Source organism: Tiliqua scincoides, unplaced genomic scaffold (genome assembly GCF_035046505.1).
Source record: "Tiliqua scincoides isolate rTilSci1 unplaced genomic scaffold, rTilSci1.hap2 HAP2_SCAFFOLD_194, whole genome shotgun sequence".
In the NCBI taxonomy this organism is placed as follows: Eukaryota; Metazoa; Chordata; class Lepidosauria; order Squamata; family Scincidae; genus Tiliqua; species Tiliqua scincoides.
In genome coordinates this window covers 225-22,855 of record NW_027101446.1, presented here as the reverse complement: position 1 = coordinate 22,855, position 22,631 = coordinate 225, and the positions used below count along the sequence as shown (strand labels likewise).

Genomic DNA, 22,631 nt, shown 5'->3' with positions numbered 1-22,631 from the left:
TGGAAAGTTGGTTAAGATTTGGACCTTAAGGGCGCAATCCAAACAGCGCCTTATGCTGGACCAAGTCCCTTGGGCCCACGTTTGCACGTTTCCAAGTCCCTTGAGCTGGCATAAGAGGGTTGCAAACGTGCCGTAAAGCATGTTTGCACCTCCTTGTGGGGAAGCCAGGCTGGCACTCCGAGAAGCACCGGCCTGCGGAGGCTAGCATAAACCTCCGCCTCAGCTTGCGCCGGCACAAGCAACAAAGGTAGGTGGGGGGGCGGGGAGGAGGAGGGAGGGAGGTGTTTCTGGGCGGGGGAGGGTGGGCGATGGGCATCCAACGCTGGCTTGTGGGCAGCAGCGCCTTAGCCAGAGGCAAGGGGAAACTCTTCCCCTTACCCCTGGGTAAGGGCTGCTGGCATCAACGGGTCTCCTCGGACCTGCGCCACCTCTGGAGGTAGTGCAAGTCTGAGGAGAGCGGAGCGACTTGAAGCCGTTCCGTTCTCCACAGGGACGGGGTTGGGATCTGGCATAACTGCTGGATCCCAGCCCCGCCTCTGGCTCCCCACGCGCTCGCCCCAGGGCTGCCCATCACCCTCCCTCCCGCTGCCCTCCCCCTGCCCAGGAACGCCTCTCTCCCTCCTCCTCCCACCCCCCATGCCTCTGGTGCTCAGGTGTGCCGACACAAGCAGCTGCTCGGAAGCCGGCGCGGAGGCTGATGTCAGCCGACACGGCTTAATCGTCAGGAGGCGCAAACGTGCTTTACGGCACGTTTGCAACCCTCCTGGGCCGGCCCAAGTCAATGTTAGGATTGCACCCTTAATGTGTAGGGTTGCCAACCCTCAGGAACAGTCTAGAGCAGGGGTATCAAACTCGTTTCATACAGTGGGCTGAATAGCATCAATACTGCTTGCTGAGGCCTGAAAGTGATGTCATTAAGCAGGAAATGATGTCATTAAGAAGGTGTTGACCAGAAATAAGCACATTTTAGTCACCTGGGAACTCGTTAGTGGCAAATGACAGAAGATCAAATATGCAAACCTTGCTCATATTTTCAAGATAGGGGACAACCTAATTATCACACCAGCTGGCTGCCCTTTCAACAGTTCCAGTTCTACTGAGGTGTCCCTTCGGAACTCAGTGGCTGAGAGGTAATCTGCAAAGTGATGCCTCAGCAAAAGCAGTGCTGCTGAAAGGGTGGCCCACATGATAACTGGCTCTTTCAGCAGCGCTGCTCCTGCCAGCGTGCAGCAGCTGATGGTGATACTGGGAGAGCCCAATTATCATGTGGGCTGGATAAAGAACTTCCACAGGCCATATTTGCAGAATTTACATTTGATACCCCGGTCTAGAGTCTTGGAATTGGCATCACTTCCTGGGAAAGTACAGAAGCAATAGTGGAGATTTTAATAGGGCCTCTCTGTTGAGGATGTAACATCATGTTGGGGAATAAAAATTTCCAGGAACAGCCTCAGTCAGAATTGGCAGCCCCATTTATATGTAAAAGGGTAGGCCTGTGAGAAGAAATATGTGTCCACCGCTGTCATATTTGGTTTGATTCCCAATGTTTTCAAGAAGTGTTGGTGGAAGATCTTAAGGGCCCGATCCTACTTAGTGCGTGCCAGCTCACTACCAGTGCGCACCATCTCAAATGTGCCGTAAGGCATGTTTGCGGGTTCTAGCACTGGTGCTCCTCCAGTACTACCCCAGCGCTGGGTTAGTGCCGGTGGAGCACCGGAGCTCTGCAACTTGGTGGTTGCGGGGAGTGCTGAGCAGCGGAGAGGTCGCTGGGGGCGTGGGGGGAGGCAGAGAGGAGGGGTTTTGGGGCAGGGGGAGGTGGAAGAAGGGCAGAGAGAGGGCAGGGAGGAGGTGTGCCAGGGTGGGAGGGAGTGGGGTGGGAAGGAGGCAAGACAGCTCCACCAGATCCAGAGCCTCCATGTTGGGCTGGCCTCCTGACATGGAGACTCTTCATTCTGTGGTGACCTTCAGGTTGTCGTAGAATCGAGTACCCTGATTGTGGCTAGGGTTGGAGGCTGGTATGTTGCACTGCAAAATATGAAGATTAGTTAACTACTGGTTTGTAGCATTATGTTAGGACTGATTCAGAAATATGATCCTATATGTGTTGCTGAAGCAGAATGTTATCTATCCAAAGGGGAAAAGAAGGCCAGGATATCTGAATGGTAACAAAAATCTTTTTGTTAAAGTTAAACCATTTCTGCCCAACATTGCATATACGCAACAGGGATCAAATGCCTACACCTGTGGGCTGGGCAGAAATGGGTTAAACTAGACAAGATCTAACATTGTATTCATAAGAATATAAGAAGAGCCCCACTGGCTCAGGCCAAAGGTCCATCTAGTCCAGCTTCCTGTCTCTCACAGGGGCCCACCAAATGCCCCAGGGAGCACACAAGACAACAGACACAACCTGTGTCCTGGTGCCCTCCCCTGCCTCTGGCAATGGGAGGCAGCCTGCCTCTAAAACCAAGAACTTGCACATACCTACTATGACTTGTAACCCGTAATGAACTTTTCCTCCAGAAATTTGTCCAATCCCCTCTTAAAGGCATCCAGGCAAGATGCCATCACTACTTCCTGTGGCAAAGAGTTCCACAAACTAATTACACGCTGTGTAAAGAAATATTTTCTTCTGTCTGTCCTAACTCTCCCAACACTCAACTTTCGTGGATGTTCCCTGGTTCTGATGTTATGTGAGAGGGAAAAGAGTGTCTCTCTATCCACTCTGTCCATCTCCTACATGATTTTGTATGTCTCAATCATGTCTCCCCTCAGGCACCTCTTTTTCTAGACTGAAGAGGCCCAGATGCTGTAGCCTTTCCTCATAGGGAAGGTGCCCCAGTCCAGTAATCATTTTGGTTGCTCTCTTTTACACCTTTTCCATCTCCACTATATCCTTTTTGAGATGTGGCAACCAGAACTGGACGCAATACTCCAGGTGTGGCCTTACCATTGATTTGTACAATGGCATTACAATATTAGCTGTCTTATTCTCAATGCCTTTCCTAATGATCCCAAGCATGGAATTAGACCTCTTCACTGCCGCTGCACCTTGAGTCGACACTTTCATGGAGCTGTCCACAAGGACCCCAAGATCTCTCTCCTGATCTGTCTTAGACAGTTCAGAACCCATTAGCCTATATGTAAAGTTTAGATTCTTTACCCCAATGTGCATGACTTTACACTTACTTACAATGAAACACATCTGCCATTTTGCTGCCCAGTCTCCCAGTTTGGAGGGATTATTCTGGAGCTCTTCACAATCTCTTCTGGTCTTCACCACTCAGAAAAGTTTGGTGTCATCTGCAAACGTGGCCACCTCGCTGCTTAGCCCTGCCTCCAGGTCATTTATGAACAGGTTGAAAAGCACAGGTCCCAGGACAGATCCTTGGGGCACTCCACATTCCACCTCTCTCCATTGTGAACATTGCCCGTTACACCCACTCTCTGCTTCCTGGACCTCAACCAGTTCCTAATCCAGGAGAGGACCTGCCCTGACCGTGGAGTTTTCTCAGCAGCCTTTGATGAGGGACCGTGTCAAACGCCTTCTGAAAGTCCAGATATATAATGTCCATGGGTTCTCCCGCATCCTTTTGATATAATGTCCATGGGTTCTCCCGCATCCCGCATGCCTGTTGACCTTTTCAAAGAATTCTGAAAAGTTCGCGAGGCACGTCTTACCCTTACAGAAGCTATGCTGATTCTCCCTCAGCAAGGCTTGTTTGTCTATGGGCACAATCCTAACCCCTTATGTCAGTACTTTCCAGCACTGGCATAGCGGTGCCAATGGGACGTGTGCTGCATCCTGCAGTTGGGTGTCACTTTCGGAGGCCTCCTCAAAGTAAGGGAATGTTTGTTCCCATTCCTCAGAGCTGCATTGCCCTTAAGTCAGTGCTGGAAAGCACTGACATAAGGGGTTAGGATTGGATCCTATGTGTTTAAGATTTTATCTTTGATGAGGCATTCCACCATCTTACCTGGAACAGACGTTAGTCTGACTGGCCTATAATTACCCGGGTCCCGTCTCCTTCCGCTTTTAATGATCAGTGTGACATTTGCTCCAATCTTCTGGCACCGTGGCTGTTTCAAGGGACAAGTTGCATATTTTAGTCAAGAGATCAGCAACTTCATTCTTCAGTTCCTTAATAACTCTTGGGTGGATGCCATCAGGGCCTGGTGACTTATTGATCTTTAATTTGTCAAGTAGATCTGAAACATCTTCTCTCTCAACCTCTATCCAACTTAATTCCTTAGTTGGGGGGGGCCGTTCAGGCAGCAGTATCTGCCCGAGGTCTTCTGCCGTGAAGTCAGATGCAAAGAACACATTTAATTTCTCTGCCATCTCTAAATCTCCTTATATCTCCCCTTTCCCTCCCTCACCATCCAGAGGGCCAACCGCTTCTCTGGCGGGTTTCCTGCTTCTAACATATTTGAAGAAGCTTTTATTATTCCCCTTAATGTTGCTGGCCATGCATTCCTCATAGTCTCTCTTGGCCTCCCGTATCACCTTCTTACATTTCTTTTGCCACTTATGCTTACATTTCTTCTGTATTCAAGTGGGAGAAGAAAATGTCAGAACCACTTTTCATGATGGATAAACATGTTGGTTGTGAGACAACAACCCCTATTACTTGGTGAACGTAGCTCTGAGAAAGAGCTTTTACAATTAATAATACAGATGGCATTTGACATATTTGCAGTACCTTAACAGGTTTGTATTGGAGGTGTTGGAGGCGTGAGGTGTCATCAACAGAGCTACATTTTCTAGGATTGTCCTAAAATTGTTTGTTATTGGAATGAACTTTCAGATGTAACTCACTGTATTATGGAATGTGAATTGATTTTTTTTATTCTTAAGCTATTTTATGCGGATATGCGAAAGTGGGCGACTTAGAGTTTATTTGCTGACAGGAATAATGATTGTAGCAAATTGAAAGAGCCATCTGTTATTGGTTACAATAGGCTTAAAAAATTTATTTTTAACGTTCAGCTTCCTTATTATAAGAACTCAAAAGAAGGTGATATGACTTCATAAAAAAAGAACCTATTTATTAATGATTTAACTAGTGAGTTTTGAGATTATTGTTTACTCATACAGGCTGTTTTCTGTATTGCCTTAATCAGGATGCTTTGAATTTATTTTTACTTATTTGTTGGTTTGTAGCTGTATAATAAGCTAACGGTTTTTAAAAATAAACATACTGCTGTGGTACCGTCCATTTGCAAACCAAAATCTCTCTTTTTCTCTCTGCTCTAGGGCATAGAACACTGTATGTTGGGGTTCGGATGCCTTTGGTACGACAGGGCCACAGGCATCATAGAGCTCATGGCCCGAAACACAGAAAACGAGGGCGGGTGAGGGAAAGCGTTCCAGAGGAGTCCGACGCGAGTCATGGTATGCGCGCAGTGCCAGATTGCTCTGTGATGGGGGGACAACTGCATAGTGATAGGCTAAGCCAGTGGTTCTCACTCCTTTAGCACCGAAACCCACTTTTTAGAATGAGAATCTGTCAGGACCCACCGGAAGTGATGTCATGACCGGAAGTGACATCATCAAGCAGGAAAATTTTTAACAATCCCAGGCTGCGATCCTACCCACACTTACCCAGGAATAAGTCCCCTTTACTATCATTGTTTAAAGCATCTTCATAGTAGCCTGTTAAAAGTACAGATCTGTGACATTTCTCCAAATGCAGTCACATACCTTGGTAGCATTAAGTCTAATAAAAATAAAATATTGAAATGAATGGGGACCCACCTGACATTGGCTTGCGACCCACAGTTTGAGAAACACTGGTCTAAGCAGTCTCCCATGCTGTCACACCAATGATCGTGTTCTTTGGGGACTCAGGTTAAAGTGTTTTCTAGCATGCTTCCCTGAGACGCTTAAACCAGAAATGACAAACAAGTCTTTACTCTTCAGAAGGTTTTGAGCTAGTTGTGGGGAGCCATGAAGGTTGAAGTCCACAATAGGCTCTTCTGTCTATGGTTTGATCTGGGGCAAATTACTCTGATGTCCCTAAAGAGGGTATAAGGTGCCTTAAGTTGATGGAGGATTATGCAGCTATCTGCTTCAGGCACACTGACACAACATGAGTTTTGCCATGCCAATCACTGTGATGGGGAAATTGGGGTCAGCACAAGTGACACAATCCAAACCATGGACCATTATGCAAAGTAGTTTTGCTGGCAAAAAGGTATAGTGCTGTTGTTTCGGACATTGCACTTCTGTTTGATGCTAGATTGCATAAACTGCAGTGCAGGAAGTGACTGCCTTTGCACACCTTTATTATCTGTGATATCACATATTATCCTTCCCATGTTGTATTATCACACTGCGCTGCTCTTATAAGTCACTCCAGTGTCTAAAAGCATGGCAGGGCTTCTCCTCCTTTGCAGGACATTTTCAAAGATGGTGCAATGTGTTGTCAGTACTTGTTTGTTCCCGCACTTAATTTTTTTTCCTTTTCATTACATGTTGTTAGATACCCCATCTCAGCGAGTTCAATTTATCCTTGGTATGGAAGAAGATGAAGAACATGTTCCCCATGACTTGTTCACAGAGATGGATGAAATATGTATGAAAGATGGTGAAGATGCACAGTGGAAGGAAGCAGCTAGGTAAAAACAGAGACTGTGTGCCAGTTTCTTGTACTACATTGAGTTTTGTGGTACTAAGTGGAAGGCATAATAAGCACACAAAGAGACAGTTTTTTTTCTGTTGTGTGAGCATAAAGGTGTTGGGCAGACTGCATGTTGAATGTTGCAACTGGATGGGTTCCCTTCTGTGGTGTGAGCTGCCAGTGATGTGCAGGGTAATCAGCACAGTAGCATCTCTATTCATGTGTACTTCAGGATTTGTAAGAGGGCTGGATGGAATCATCCAGGTCCACCCTGGAAAATGTTGGGTGGACAAGGATATTCCTCCTGTAGCACTAACGTACCTTCCACCCTAGTTTCAAAGTCTATTCCAGATCCCTCATTTCTAGGGACAAACCTTGTGGGATTTGATGGGTACTGGTGATTGCAGAAACTTTCCCAGCTTTGTAGACCACTAGGGCATTTATAAAAGCTTCCTGTAAATCAGGAAGGCTGAGATGTAAATCAGGAAACTTCTGCTCATTGTTATCTCAGTCTACAACACTGGAGAAGATTTCCAAGACCTGCAGCAGGACCTCTGGGTTTCGGTAAACCCAGTTGCTAGATTGGTTAGTTTCTACTTCACAAGGATTACTAAATTCCACTTTGAGCAGAATTCAGTGACATTCCTAAATCAGAAGTGCATTAAATGTACTTTGAAACCCATTCAAAATATCTGTGTAAACATACACTAAGTCAGCAGTTTCCAGACATTCAGGGAGAGTTTGGGACGCTGTAAGTGTGTGTGAAGGGCCAGATCTGCCAGAAGTAAGTAAAAAAAAAGCCCTTTTGTCCCCAGCAGTGGCACAATCAGGGCAATTGCATCACTGCCATCACTCTACCCCTTAAGGGGGCATAGATAGGGCTTCTGTGGCTGGGGCATTGAAATACCCCAGTTTGGGAACCTCTGCTCTAAGGGGGGGGGGAATCTTTTGGCAATCTAACCTAGCTCAAACCAAAGCAGGTTCATTCTTGTCAACTTTACTTTTGCTGAGGTGCTATTATTACAGCTCTTCCCTTGTCTTGTTGACTGATGGTGCCACCTAGTGGCAGAAGAGCTGCTGTATGCAAAATAGAGGTGTAGTGTTAGAAGCATATCTCTCAAGTTGGTATACCCAGCAGCATAGCTTGGCCAGCCGGCTCCTAGGGCAGGGGTGACATGATGATGCTGTCACGTTATGCTCCATGTCACTATGCCACCCCCACATCATTGTTTTGCCTCCCCCTACATCTGGAGTGGCTCCAATTTGGAAGCAAATGCACATGGGGGACGGAGGACGGGCCCTCTTGCTGATTTGAGCACTTGATTGGCAAGTGCTGCACACCCCCCCCCCCCACAGAGAGCTCGACAAACCCACCAGGCAGTTTGTCTACCTGTAAATTTCTGTTGGTCAGAAATGTTTTCCTGTCACAATTTTCTACCACAGAGTAGCTCTTCTGTTGCACTTAGCATCATATACATCTACTAGTCACCTTTGTGTCACATTTTATGTTATCAAGAAAGGGTTTTGTTCACTCAACATCATGATTACAAGTGGTCAGAATATAGCATGAGAGCACATCATGATACAGGCACCTGAAGTGTTGCCTCCGACAGCTCCGTGATGGAGATAACCTCACGAAGCACACGAAGATGAAACACACAAAGAATGGTACAGGCATCACCCTGTATTCATGGAACCAGTATTAGTGGTTCACTTATCCATGGTTCAAAAATTCCCCCCTCTGTTGTGCTCATGACCCACCTCTGTTTGCCAGGACTTTGCAAAACACAGCTTTTTGCTTTGATACAGAATGCTGTGAAAACAAAAGCAGACACTGAGAACACTAGACTTAGGGCACAATCCTACCCTGCGCTGGATCTCCCCATAATTGCCAGATCCCAGTCCTGCCGCCCGCTACCCTCTCACCTGCCCCGCAGTACAGGGTAGGATTCACAGATTTCTGTATCAAAGACTGGCAGAATTCTGTGGGTAGGACCCACAAATAATTTTTTTCCAGATTAACCTCAGTCACTTTTGCTTTTCTTGTAGGAGCCCCATTTCAAATTTGCAAAATTTTGTTTTTTTTAAAATATGACCGTACAGCTGTCTGTATGAGATCTCAGTAAGACCATTGCAAGCATTCTGGAAAAGGCCAAATTCAGGGTCAGGATCAGGGTGATTTTGCTTCTCCTGTTTCATGTTTCATGTTATATTGGCATCAAACATTTTGCAGGTGGGTGAAGTTTGAGGAAGATGTGGAAGATGGAGGAGAACGCTGGAGTAAACCGTATGTGGCTACTCTTTCACTGCACAGTCTCTTTGAGCTGAGGAGCTGCATCATCAATGGGACTGTCCTTCTGGATATGTCTGCAGAGACCATTGAAGAAATTGCAGGTACTGGCTTTTGATAATTAAAAAGTGAAAAGAAAGGAAATGGAACAAGATGATATTTAAGAAGTTTTGGTGTCTGAGGCAAAAGATGGCACTGTCTTGCTTCAAAGGCAGGTGGTTCTAAATTCAGTACTCATCATTTCCCCCAAGAAGTTGTACCGGGAAAGCCATCGTGAGTCAGAATAATCAAGTGATCCCAAACAGAGTAGACAGGTTGTAGCCTGGGAATTTCCCCTGGGATCATGGCTGACAATGCTTTTATCATTTAAACTACAAGTGGAATGCCCTTTCCAGCGAAGATGTGTAGGTAGCTAAATATTTATGCTAAATATACTACTAAGTAATTTTTTTAAAGCAAAAGTCTTGCAAGGTTTCATGATTTTTTTAATGCTACAAGAGCTGGGTCTCACCCCTGGCAATTTGGAAAGACCCACAACATTCAATATTGAGATATAGGTGGACCCAAGCCCCCCATTTTGGCTTCACTGCTTTTGCCTTTTGTAAGTGACCTGTCAGACTCTGCTTGGGAGGTTCGTAAGCAGGTCATGAGGGATAAGCAAAGTTACTAAATCTCCATCATTTGGTAAGGAGGAACTGATCAGAGGTGTAGATTGAATGACTAATTGATCAAACAGGAAGTCATTTGCAATGGGATGTCTTTGTGCCATTAGTTTTCAAAAGCAGTTCTTCTTCTGCCTGATAACCAAAGCAATGTGTTTCTGTGAAAGTGATAGATAATGGAACTTTTGCTCTTTTGGGGTGTGTGTGTGTGTGTGTGTGTGTGTGAGAGAGAGAGAGAGAGAGAGAGAGAGAGAGAGAGCACTTCCAGGAAAGCTACTTTGTAGAAATGGATTCTTCATTGCCAAGATTCCATTTATGTCCTTTCATATCTGATGATGTCAGTTACGTGGCACATCCCTTTCCCATGACGGTTGCCAGTAACAGTCCATTTACCCAAGACATTTCAGTGAGGCATTTGCTTGTAATTTGTTTAGATGTGCAGGGAAATAAAACTGACTGAAACTGCAGAAGCAAACTGCATTATCTACAAGGTACATTATTTAGGCAGTGATTTAGCATTTCAGCAAGACTTGTTAGCAAGACCTGCTGGAACTGATATGTTGTCCACATGGACATCATTTCCATGCATCATTGGTTTCCCTGCTCATGTCACCATTGTATCTGGTCATATTTTTTTTAAAAGAACTGGTGGATTAAAAGCAAGTGTTTACACAGAAGCAAAAGGAATTGTGTTCAGGTGATTATTCTGACTGAGAACCCAATCCTGAGCTCGGTGCGCTGGCTTACCGCTGGTGCGCACTGTTGAAAACGTGCCGTAAGGCACGTTTGCAAGCCCTAATGCCAGGTGAGTGCCCCTGCTAGCCCAGGCCTGGCTGGTGCTGGGCTAGTGCTGGGCAGTCGCATGCACCGCCAAGCAGTGGAGAGGAAAGCAGGGGCGTGGGGGGAGGTGGGGAGGAGGCATTCCACGGAGGGGGGAAGCAGGATTGTGTGGGGAGAGGATGGGGAGGAGGCGGGACAGGGAGGCAGGAGGCAGGGAGAGGACAGGGTGGAGGTGTGCCAGGGAGAGGGAGTGGGGTGGGAAGGAGGCGGAGGCTCCACCGGATCCTGAGCCTCTGCATCAGACTTGCCGCCTGACACGGAGGCTTTTACCCATTGCAGGGCTACTCCCTTTACCCCCAGGGGAAGGGGACAAAAGTCCCCTGCCTTCGAGGTGCTGCCGTGGTGTCTTGGGTGCGCAGGATGCGGCAGCAGCCATTTTCTGTGCCGTCGTAGCCGCGTGCCCTGGGAACTCAGGATTGGACTCTTAGGCTGCAATCCTATCCATACTTCCCTGGAAATACGTTCTATTGACCATAATTTTACTTACTTCTGTGTACACAGGTATTGGGCTCTTTGCTGGTGTGGGTTTCTTTCCTAACCTTACTGGGTCAGGGTAGTGGTGGTGGTGAGGAAGGGCTGCTTGCCTGCCATTCTTGGAGAGTGGAAGTGGATAACAAGTGTTGTAGTGGTAAATTTTGAAGTGCAAGAGTGGTTCATGGTGCCCTCATAACTACACCTTAAAGCTATGCTATGCCTGCATAGCCATGCTCCTATAGCTGCTCTTTACTCTTTTTTATTCCCCTGTAGGGGCTGCTCCATCTCCCCTATGTCCCATAGGGGCAGGTCCATGTCCCTTGACTAGGGTTAGAACATTTAGGACTTCCTAATTTTAATACACAATAAAAGATACTCCAAGGTAGGAGATAACATAATTTACAGGTCATTTCATTGTTCTGTAAAACTCTGAGCTCTGTGCAGGCAGGCTGTACTCTCTAGCCCTTGTCTCAGTTCTTAGAGGCCCTCCAGTCCCCTGGGAGATTGCAATCCTCTGTTGATATCCTGGACCATACAGTCCACTGGGTTTCCTGCTCTAAAGGGTCCCAGCCATTGTGGGTGTGCTTTCACAAAAGTGGGTCTTTTCGCTATTCTCCTAGGGCAGTGGTTCTCAAACTTTTTTTTGACTGAGGGCTCCCTTAATCTATTGGGCCATTTGCTATGACTCACCATTAGGGCTACAATCCTATATGTTGTACAGGGTGTTGGCTTTTACATGAGCATTCCACAGCTCCAATAGCTGGTTTCTATGGCTCCCCAGGGAGTCATGACTCATAGTTTTGGAACCATTGTCCTAGGGGCATGACCCCTTCTGGCACTTCCCTCCACCCTTTGGACTTCACCAAGGGCTTCCTTGTCCCCTTTGGAGCTATCTCCCCTTCGTGCCCCAGCCTCTTCCCAGTGCTTTTTTTGCACCTGTCTTCCTCTGTCTTCCCTTAATGTTCATCTCTCTCTTCTTGGCTCTGTCTCTTGCATTTTTTCTATCTCTGCTGTCTCCCTTTTCTTCCTCCTTTCTTGCTTCTCTCCCCCTCTCCCTCTCTTTCTCTTCATTCTTTCCTCCCCCTCCTATCCTCCTGCAGCATCCTTTAAAGCCTGACACATCCCCCAGCTCACATCAATCCCAGTTGATCATTCATTCATTCATAAATTCATATCCTGCCTTTCCCATGCCAAAGCAAATGCCCAAGGCAGCTTACAAAGCTTTATAATCAAGTACAAGTATAACAACAGGTAAAAACATCAAATAAGGCATTAAAAACATTAATTTTCACATTACGTAGTGGAACGTAATCAGAACAGAGCAAAAACAAACAATTATCATTGGGTCAATGGGGAACATGTAAACCAAGGGAGGCAGTCAAGTTACAGTAATATTTCAGAGGCATGGAGGGCAAACATCCCTACAAATATTAGTAGCTGGGAAGCTGTCTGTCAGCTCCACACCAGAGAGGCGTGTCAGTGATGTCACTGCCAGGCACCTTAGAAAAAGACTGAAGCGAGCATCAACAATGCAAGGCACAAGTAGCACCATGAGGCTCCATGGTTTGTCATGCTCCTTTCCTCCATACTCTCCCCCTTGCCTCTGATGGTCCGCTGCTGTTCTCCATTGTCTTTATCAGTGGAAATCACCCTTCCACATTCCTTTGTGATCCCTGTCACCCCCGTCACCCCCTCCCTCTCTGATCCACTGCTGATCTCTTCTGCCCACTTCCAGCCCCTGCCACAATCGTAGACAGAAGTAGGAAGTAGGAGGAGGTTCTACACATGCAGCAACTGCTCAGGGACTTAGGCCCAAATCCTAACCCACTTTCCAGTACTGGCATAGCTGTGCCAATGGGACGTGTGCTGCATCCTGCAACTGAGGGGCACTCACGGAGGCCTCCTCAGGGTAAGGGAATGTTTGTTTCCTTACCAAGGAACTGCATTACCCTTATATTGGTACTGGAAAATGTGTTAGGATTGCGCCCTTATTGACTGGAGATGCAGTTCACATTAGTCCATGCATTAAGACCAATTCTCATCCTTCTGGAAGTTGCAGTAATACTGAACTTATTGTATGGCTGGGTAAAGATGCTGTAAATTGCTTGAAAACCTAAATGTTGTTGAAAGGGCTGAAAATAAATCTGCCAAGTAAAATAAGTAAAGATTATTACTGCTGCGTGTGGAACCCTCACTCAGTGAGTTCTTGATCACCTATAATCTCCACTTCAAGATTATTCTTCTATCTTAGTGGGAGACAGTACTGTTGTGCAGGTCTAAAATCCAATTTGTGCTCTCTGGTCATCCTCATGTTGGAGATCTCAGGAATCAGCAGTAATATAATAATAATATATATACAGTATTTATATACCGCCTTTCTTGGTCTTTATTCAAGACTTTATTCAAGGCGGTTTACACAGGCAGGCTTATTAAATCCACGCAGGGATTTTTACAAATTGAAAGAAGGTTCTCTCTTTCAAGAACCACCACATTCGAGCTGTTACACTCCGATCTGGTTTAACATTCTGGCCTCCATCCTCCCACGCTCCGAGCAGATGGAACAGCTCAGCTGCAGCTTGTCAGCTGCTTCAAGGTCGCACGGTGCCGGTGGCCTCGAACAGGTGACCTTGTGGATGTTAATCTTCAGGCAAATGGAGGCTCTACCCTCTAGACCAGACCTCCTGCCCAGTAGGAAAGGGTCTTTGGCTAGCACCATGGAGAGCTACTGCCAGTGAAGGGCAATAGGCTTGATGGAGCAATGGCAGCTCCTTACATATTTTTTTCTTTTTACACTTAAAATATCTTCTGAAGAATGACAAAAACTGAAGTGTATTTTGGGGACCCATGCCTTTATGATATGGACCATGTTGTTTTTTTTGCCAAGCAGGCTAAAATAAAACCTCCTGCCCACCCCCAACTCGCACACAAACTTCCGTAGTCCTCCATCCTCTCTCTGGTTGTACCTCCCTTTTCATGCTGCTTCTATTAATTATTTTCCCATCTTATTTTAGATAGATTTCTGGAGGATAGATTTATCAGCTATAACAGCTAAATGGAAGCTCTGTGAATAGGGCCAAGATATTTCTCAATATATTGAAAAATACATGTTCCTCCAGAACCTCCAGATTGCCTGGACATTGGCTTACCTTCTCTGTCCATTGGCTGGTGGCCCTGAGTTGGGAGCACTGTTAGGGTGATGTGCTGTAGGTATGGCAAGCAACAGCAGAAGTAAAAAGCGGTGGGTTCGCTAAGGTAGTGAACTGTAAGATTATTGCCAAGGTGATGGTGCTGCAGTGTTGACTCAGGGAATGTCTGAATGTTTTGTGAGAGAGGACCAGACCTGTATTTCTTTGTAGAGTGCAAGGTGCTATTTAAGCACCTGGAAGAGGAGGCTGAAGCTGGTTGTTGGACTTGGCCTTGGGAGAGAAGGTAACCGACCAGAGCCAGAGGGAGGAGGAAACAGGTGAAACTGGGAGCCCTTCCTCAAATTCTGAGGTCAAAGTGTATGGGAGTAGAATGTTGATGCTTACACAGATGCTGGAGACAGAAAAGATATGATGGCTCCCATTATATCCTCCTTCGGAGCTTGCATGTGGTGGTTCTTGGTAACAGGATGCTTGGGTAAGATGTGCCATGGTTTGACCACAGTGAAACAGTGGTTCCTATTGAAAATCAAATTGCAGTGAGAGATCAGATTTAGTAAACTACTGAATTACCAGTGAACATGAACTAGGCAGGCAAGAGTCAACATACAGCTAGTTTATTAAAAACCCAAAATGAAAAGGAATTTAACAAAGTGGAGAAGGGGTAGAAAGTAAGATAAAGGCAGGTTGGTAAAAAGTGCCATGCCTTGGCTGGATGGACATAAAGAGATATCTTGATCAAATTGGATGCGATAACTAGCAATGTCTGGCAGAGGGAGCTAGATAGCTACTTAAGAGCGAAGCATGCAGAGCCTCAACTTGATTGAGCTAGAAGTTAGGACATTTATCACAATGTTGATATGCAGTTTTAGTGACTTTTGTATAGTTCTTGGTTGATAGTGCAGCCTTGGATGAAAGCATAGCAGGTAAAGTGAGCAACTAGGAGGGGCTTTAAGAGAATTGCAAGTAGGAACAAGAATGCTTTCTCCAGGAATCTGGAAACATCTGGAAGATTTATTGCAGTTCTTTGGCTGTGTCGCTGTTCAGAGGTTGCGTATCTGGGGAGGGGCCATGGGTGAAAGTGACCCCGGGTGGCAGGGCTGGGGGCGCCCCCAGCCTTGCCACCCTGAGGGCTGCCTGCACCGCCTGCCTCCCTATCCAGAGGCATTCTGAGGGCTGGAGAAGCTGCACATTTCTAAGGCCTCTGGATGGCCTTAAAATGTCATTTCTGGTTTCTCAGTGAAACCAGAAGTGCTGTTTTCAGGTCCTCAGAAGGAAGGTCTGAAAATATCATTTCCGATTTTCTCTGAGAAACTGAAGGCTCTCCTGAGAAGGCCTTCTGAGGGCCAGAGAGGCAGCATGTCCTCTCCCTGGCCATCGGAAGGCCTCTGGATGCAACCAGTGGTGGTGGTGGGGGTCCGATGGCATTTTCCTTGTCCATACAGTTCTTGCTAGAAACTGCTAGCAAGCTTCATGTTTGATCTGTGCAGTGTTTGAGTAACTCAAGGGCTCTCTTTTTCAGACATGGTTCTGGATCGACATGAACCTTCCAGTGACCTTGATGAAACTACACGACGAAGAGTATTAGAAGTCCTCCAGAGAAAGCATCATCATCAGAACGATAAGAAGAAAGGCACCCTCCTCCCCATTGTCCGCTCTTTTGGTGAGGTTGGCCAAAAAAAGTCAGATCATGCCATGGATAAGACAGGTGAGAATCCTTGGCACATGTGAAGCACCTGTAATATGTTCAGTTGCCTCTGGGTATCTCTAATAGCAGCTGTTGGAATTAGAACAAACAGGCACCCGCAGGGAGCCTCCTTCCAGCTTTTGCGGCTCCACCATTGCAGCTCTCTTGCTGGCTCACTTACTCTCTCACAGCACCTGGCTTCTTTTAAGGATGAAACTACACATTGTGTTTATTTATCTGTTTGAAAAAAAATTATATCTTGCCTTTCCAATGCTAAAGGAAATGCCCAAGGCAGCTTACAAAGCTCCATAATAAAAGTACAATGTATCAAGACAATAAGTACATACTGAATGTTTAGAAAACAAAACTCAGATTGGGGAACCCCATACACTGGGACTGCAGCACGGACAGAGGCAAGGTTTAACCCTCTGACTCATTCACATGCCCAATCTTGCCTGATCTTGAAAGCTAAGCAGGGTCAGGCCTGGTTAGTACTTGGATGGGAGACCGCCTGGGAATACTGGGTGCTGTAGGCTTATACCATAGCCTTTCGAGACTGAAGGTTGCCAACCATTATCTTTCTGATTTGTATCACCCCTGTCCTGACTGCTAGTTTCCTTGGAAAAGAAGAAAGTCGAAGCTGTTACTGTTGTTGTCTAGGAAGTATTTTTTCCCCTGGATCTTCCAAAAAGAGCATCCCAAGATAGCTTACAATTGAAACATCAATTAAAATTAAGAGTACACGTTCATTTCTTTTATCACACTTTTACAAGTAAGATAATGCACTGTAGAAAAATTAGCACAACCTGCAGACAGATTCACAGCCCAGCACTAGCCAACTTTCCAGTGCCAATGTAACCCCAAGGTAAGGGAACAAACATTGTAGCTTCTGCTCTTTTAAAACTGCTTTTCTCTTTCCTTGTTCTCACATGATAGCCGTGCAGAAATTGAGTCACATTAATTTAAACAGATGTTCATGGGACCATAGTCCCAAAGGTTAGCATCCATACTTCCTGCCTTTTCACCTCCCCTTTCTCTTATAGCTGTCGGCATAAACGTGTGCATGCCTATGTACAATTGGACATGTGGGATTAAGGTATTTCATGTTTTTAGCACCAAGAAAGAAGTGTGTGTGTGTGTGTGTGTGTGTGTGTGTGTGTGTGTGTGCGCGCGCGTGTGTGTGTGTGTGCGCGCGCGCGCGCATGATTTTATGACTACAAAAAGATCCATAGATTGGTTTATGTTGAAACTACTCATTAATGCAGTCATTCCCAAACTTACCTGGGTCATGCACCCCCCACAGTCTCTTCTCCCTGGCTCAGCGAGGTGCCACCATCTTGCAAAATCTTGCAAGATCCAAAATGGTGGTGTCCAAGTCTTATGAGATTTTGTGAAACCCACGATGGTGGCCAACTCTTGTGAGATTTGGGCACAGCTGTCTTGGATCTTGTGAGATTTCACAAGATCCTAGATTGCGGTGTCTGGGGAACAGGTAAGGAAGGGCAACCGTGGACATCCCACGGCACCCTGTGAGTGTGCCATGATGCCCTAAGGAAGCGGTTTTCAAACTCTCTAGGAGAGTTTGCACCGCTGTAAGTCCTTGCAGGGGCAGGGGGAGGCAACAGGGGTGGGGGGAAGGCAGCGATGCGATCCCCAGGATTGCACCACTCAGGAGGGCTGCAGGGACTGGGTTGCACTCACCAGAAGTGAGTCAGAAGTGAAAGTGAAGCGATCCCGCTCCACTGAGTGCGATCGCTCCACTTTCACTTCTGATGACCTGGGGAGCCCTGCAGACGTTCGTACAAGGCTCCCCACGCCCTCAACAGGCTGCCGAAGGGACTGGTGAGTGCAACCCAGTCCCTGCAGCCCTCCTGAGTGGTGCAATCCTGGGGATCGCATCGCTGCCTTCTCCCTGCCTCCCCCCTGCCCCCGCCCCTTAAGGGGAAAGAGGCCAGGGCCTTCAGGCTGTGACATTGCAAACCCCCAGTCTGAAAACCACTGCTCTAAGGTGTCATGACACACACTTTGGAAACCCCTGCATTAATTATCCTTTCATATATTATTCTTTATTCATTTTCTTTTAGGAGTGAACTCCCCTAATCTTCAGGTTCCTGGAGCACATACTCCAGAGGGGAGAAATGGATTGAGCCATGAAACTATCCCAACAGACTTGAGCAAGGTGAAGTCATGTTAATCAATTAGTCAATCATCAATTAATTCAAATTGCAGACCACTTTTTTGCTCTTCAGTTCATGAAAGCATCTAAGAAAGTATATAAAAGTACAATAAAATAAAATTCAAATTTTAAAACAACTGTAAAGTCATAAACTAGCTTGAAACCCTGTTATCCACCACTTGCATTATTTCCTCAAATCAGGCCTGTGATCCACCCAGCCCAGCCAAATAACCCTAGAATCATCTGTCTTCAGTTTCACAAAGATTAAATTCAGAACTGTTAGGTAAAGCTTTTCTGAAATCCTTTAATTTCCTCACTGGAGTTTGTTGTTCCTTTTACTGTAGCCCCCCCCCCTTGTATAACTGGTTTCCCCCCCATCATTCTCTCTCCCCACCTATGTCACCATTAGTACTCTATCGTCAAAGGTTCCCTAAAAAGCCAACACCCTCATATTCAAGTCTAAGAAAGATGACTAAGCTATAATAAGGGGGCTGCCCTATCCAGAGACTACATGGGGGGGGGGGAGTCAGAAGTGGAAATGGCACAGATTGGGAGGCAGGGCATAAGGGTTTTGCTGCTGGCCAGGGATGGGGAGGCAGAACAACTGGAGGCCAGGGCTGAAGGCTAGTTGCAGGTGCTCTCCCACTCCAGTTGGCAGATGGAGCAGGCCATCAACCCTGGTGAAACCTGTGGAGCTTAACCTGTGGAGGAGGTTTGGATTGCTGAAACAGCCCCTTCTGCACAAGTTATCTGGGGCCCCTGTGGCAGAGTGGAGGGTGGAATAGGCCCCCTGCCCTCTCACTTCTCCCTAACCTGCCTTGTGACCTGCAGGGAGCACAACATGATAAATGGTTTTCCTATGAGTATTTTTTGATGTAAAATTTGGGTGAATAACAACCCAATCCTGAGCTACCCAGTGTGCAGGGCCGTAGCGGTGCTGAAAATGGCTGCCTCTGCATCCTGCACACCCTAGGCAGCAGCCACTTGGGAGAAGGGGACTTTCATCCCCGCACTGGCGTGTTGGGGTTCCCCTCCTCCCACAGGTCCCCAGCTTGCCCAGGGAGAAGGCTTCTGGGTCAGAGGATCAGGGAGGAAGCCAGTGGAACATGGGGACACCTCCCCATACGCTGCCTGGGCACTCCTGTGGGCGGCAAAGCACAGCAGGGGAACACTGTGCCGAACCTCCTGCTTTGGAGGAGGGAGGGGGGAGACAGGACGCAGGCCATTTGGCTGCTGGGCAGCCACCCCCCCTCCTCAGGGGAGAAGGAGAGCACTCCCCCAGCCAGCCAGGACCTGCCTTGCCGGGCAGGGCACCTGGCTATGACATCGGGAGCCCACAGCTGGACCTCCCGAAATTGTCTGCAGAGCTACAGGACCCAGGTGGGCAGGGCCAGCCCACCCCCCAAAGGCAGAGACCAGAGCAGAGGCAGTAGCCTTTCCAGCCATCTCAGGAACAACCCTGGCAGCTCCAGGTGAGAGGAGGTGGGAGGGAAACAGACAGAGGAAGGGGAGGAGTTGTGGTAATCCCAGGGGAGGGCAGTCCCAGAGACACGCCCTTTTTGTACCATCCCTGTGAGGGAAGGGGAGGGGCCAAAGGGGAGGGGTCTGCCCTACATTAACCTGGAGGCCAGGGATGACAAGGCAGTTGGGAGTTAGAAGAGCAGGCAGGAGGATCTGCTGACAGCAGCCCCTGCTCCTGACTCTGGCAAATGCTGCCATCCCAAAGAGGGGGAGCTGGGTGACACAACCCCTCTTTCTTCTGGTGAACTAGTCTGAGGCCTCCACAAGGGGGTCCCCCTCGGAAAGGCTGGGTGGCCCCTCCCCTCCCCCCACAGGGAGGCCTCACAGGGGCTACTAAATTCTATGATGACCCGAGGGTCAGCGTAGAATTTAAAACCTCTGTGTCGGGTGGATGGCCCAACATGGAGACTCAGGATCCGGTGGAGCAAAGCTCCACCTGTCCTGCCTCCCTCCAGCTTCATTCCTTCCCCGGCACGCTTCCTCCCTGCCCTTTCTCTACCTCCCCCACCCCAGAACTCCTCCTCCCTGCCTCCCCTATGCCCCCACCTACCTCTTTGCTGCCAGGCAGTCATGTAAATTACACTGCAAAATCTAATTGGCTATGTGATGAAGGAAGAAGGGATATTTCGCAAGATTTATTAATTTATTCAAAATAAAAGGTATCCAAGGCAGCCATCAATCAATGAAATATTAGAAGTTCAAATGATTAAAAGCAACCATGAATAGAAATAAAGTTCCATCAGTAAAGAGAGCCAGGATGGTGTTGGTGGTTCTGATGTTAGACCTGGAAGATCCGCATTCAAATTCCAGCCATGAAGCTTCCTTAATGACCTTGGGCCAGTTACTATCTCTTAGGGCACAATCCTGGAAATGAGTTGAGCCGGCACAAGTCCCTTGCGCTGGCCCAGGAGGGGCGCAAATGTGCCATAAGGCAAGTTTGCATCTCCTCGGGTGGAAGCCGCATTGGCGCACAGAGATGCGCCAACACATGGAAGCTGATTCCAGCCTCTGTGGCGGCTTCCTCGCAGAGGCTGGGCTGACGCAAGCAGCAAGGGTAGGCGGGGGAGCCAGGAAGGAGGCGAGAAGGAGGCATTCCTGGGCAGGGGGAGGGCGGCTGGCCCTGGGGGCAGGAGGGCGGGGAGTGGGGGGCGGGACTGGGATCCAGCACTTATGTCGGATCCTAACCCCAGTTCCCAGGGAGAATGGAGCGGCTTCAAGCCACTCCATTCACCCCGGGAACGGGGGTTGGGATTCAGCACCTCAAGAGGCGGCTCAAGTCCAAGGAGACCCATAGGGGCCAGTGGCCCTTACCTGGAGGTAAGGCGTAAATGTTTCCCCTTGCCTCTGGCTGAGCCACTTATGGCCACTATCCTGCGCTGCATACAGTGCAAGCCTCTTGGCTTGCCTGTTCCAGCACAGGATAGGATTGCACCTTTAACCTAACCTACCTCACAGGGTTGTTGTGAGGACAAAAGGAGGGAAGGAACTATGTACACTAACTCTGAGTTCCTTGGAGGAAGGGTGGGATAAAAATGTGAAAAATAAATAAACTGCAGTGTAATAAACTTTAGAATAAACCACAGGAAATCAGAGAAAGTATTGTAGAACAGAAATGTTTTTAGGCATAGCCAGGACACCTGCAAGGAAGGGGCCAGTTATGATTCATAGAGGAAGGGAGTTCCACATTTGTAATACTACCACAAATGAAGAATAACTTGAATGCTGCAGTTGACTGAGGATGCCAAGAGGCTCACAATGGAGCATAGCTGCTGCTGTCTGGATGCCAGGTATAGGGTGTATATGTGGGTGTCACCTAAAGGTGTGTGGGGGATGGTGCACCTTCTCTGTGCAGTGTCCCCTTAAAAAAGAACTAGCAAAAAATGTCACTGGATAGATCTGTGAAAAGAGGGATGCATTTAACTGGGAGAGAAGACTTGTGATATTGAACGTTTCAGCATATACCTAGAAATGATGTCCTGTTCTTTGGAATTAGGCAGAGCTTCATTTTATGAAGAAGATTCCCATTGGAGCAGAAGCCTCAAACGTTCTTGTGGGGGAGGTGGATTTTCTCACACGGCCCATTGTCGCTTTTGTGCGCTTATCAACAGCTGTTCTTCTCCCAGGCATGACTGAAGTTCCAATCCCTACCAGGTACAAGTTGGTCTGAAGGCAATAATGCATCATGGGTTCACAAAAAATAAAAATTCCCTGTAACTGCGAGAGCTTGTATGCATGAGTGTAGTGTGCCCTATTGTGCAATTTGACATTTGGGCTGTGGTGGTTCTTGGAGAGTTTGGATGATTGTTTTCAATAATTTTTTTGTCTATGGCTAGGAAAGAAGAATTGTGTGGTTGTGGGGAAAACGTTTGCAATGGCAGAGAGACCTAGTTGGAGGGGGGCAGGCTGTACATCTATGTAGTGTGAAATTGTCCCAACCACCCAAACTATCTTATTTTTCTCAGCTTCAGGAAGATATTGGCAATGGCTTTTCCAGACTTTTCTTCCATCCAGGAAGTTAGACTTAGGTTTACTTTAAATAGAAAAGGCAGAAAGCGAACTTTGTTTTTCAGTATTCTGTTCAAATTCAGTCAAAAAGCCCAATTCTATGCAGGTCTACTCAGAAGAAAATCTCATTGTGTCAAGTGGTGCCTATTTCCAAGAAAATGTGCATAGGATTGTATCCTTATGGCCCAGTCCTATCTGGGCCTTCTGCTGATGGAACTCGTGTTCTATCAACGAAAGGCCTGGGCTGTTGGTGCAGCAGCCACAGAGACAGTGCTCAGGTTGGGGCTGGCGACACGAATGGCTAGCGGCCCCAGTTGTGTGCCAATGGAGTGCTCACCCCCCCACCCACTGGACCAAGTAAGTCAGCCGAGGGGTGGGGATCAGGGCCTGCCAGGGGTGTGCTGAGAGCAAGCCTGGGGGTGGATATCATCAGCAGCAGTGCCTCCAGTATCCTATGCCACAACATCCCCTTTGACCCATGCAGATTTTCTCCAGCCGAAAGATTGGCACCGATCTGAGTAGACTCATAGGGCACCATGATATAGCGGAGTACGTAAAATTTTATTTTTACTTACCTCACTGTCCTGTCACGATCCCTGGCTGGCCCATAGAATGCAGCAAAGGCTGTGTCAGTACCATTGCATGCTATAGGGCTAATGGGCCAATGATATGACTCATAAAGCAGTTTCATATGTTCATCCAAATTCCTT

At 47.4% G+C, this 22,631-nt stretch overlaps 1 protein-coding gene across 1 annotated transcript; it reads left to right on the top strand.

Annotated features, from left to right (window-relative positions):
* Window positions 1-308: 308 nt before the first annotated feature.
* On the top strand, window positions 309-15,740 carry LOC136635975 (electroneutral sodium bicarbonate exchanger 1-like; the record flags this gene model as incomplete). Its single annotated transcript, XM_066611028.1, has 5 exons — window positions 309-384; window positions 5,258-5,395; window positions 6,486-6,621; window positions 8,857-9,017; window positions 15,555-15,740. Coding segments are annotated over exons 1-5 (697 nt in total), but the record flags the coding sequence as incomplete, so codon positions are not given.
* Between the last annotated feature and the right edge of the window lie 6,891 nt (window positions 15,741-22,631).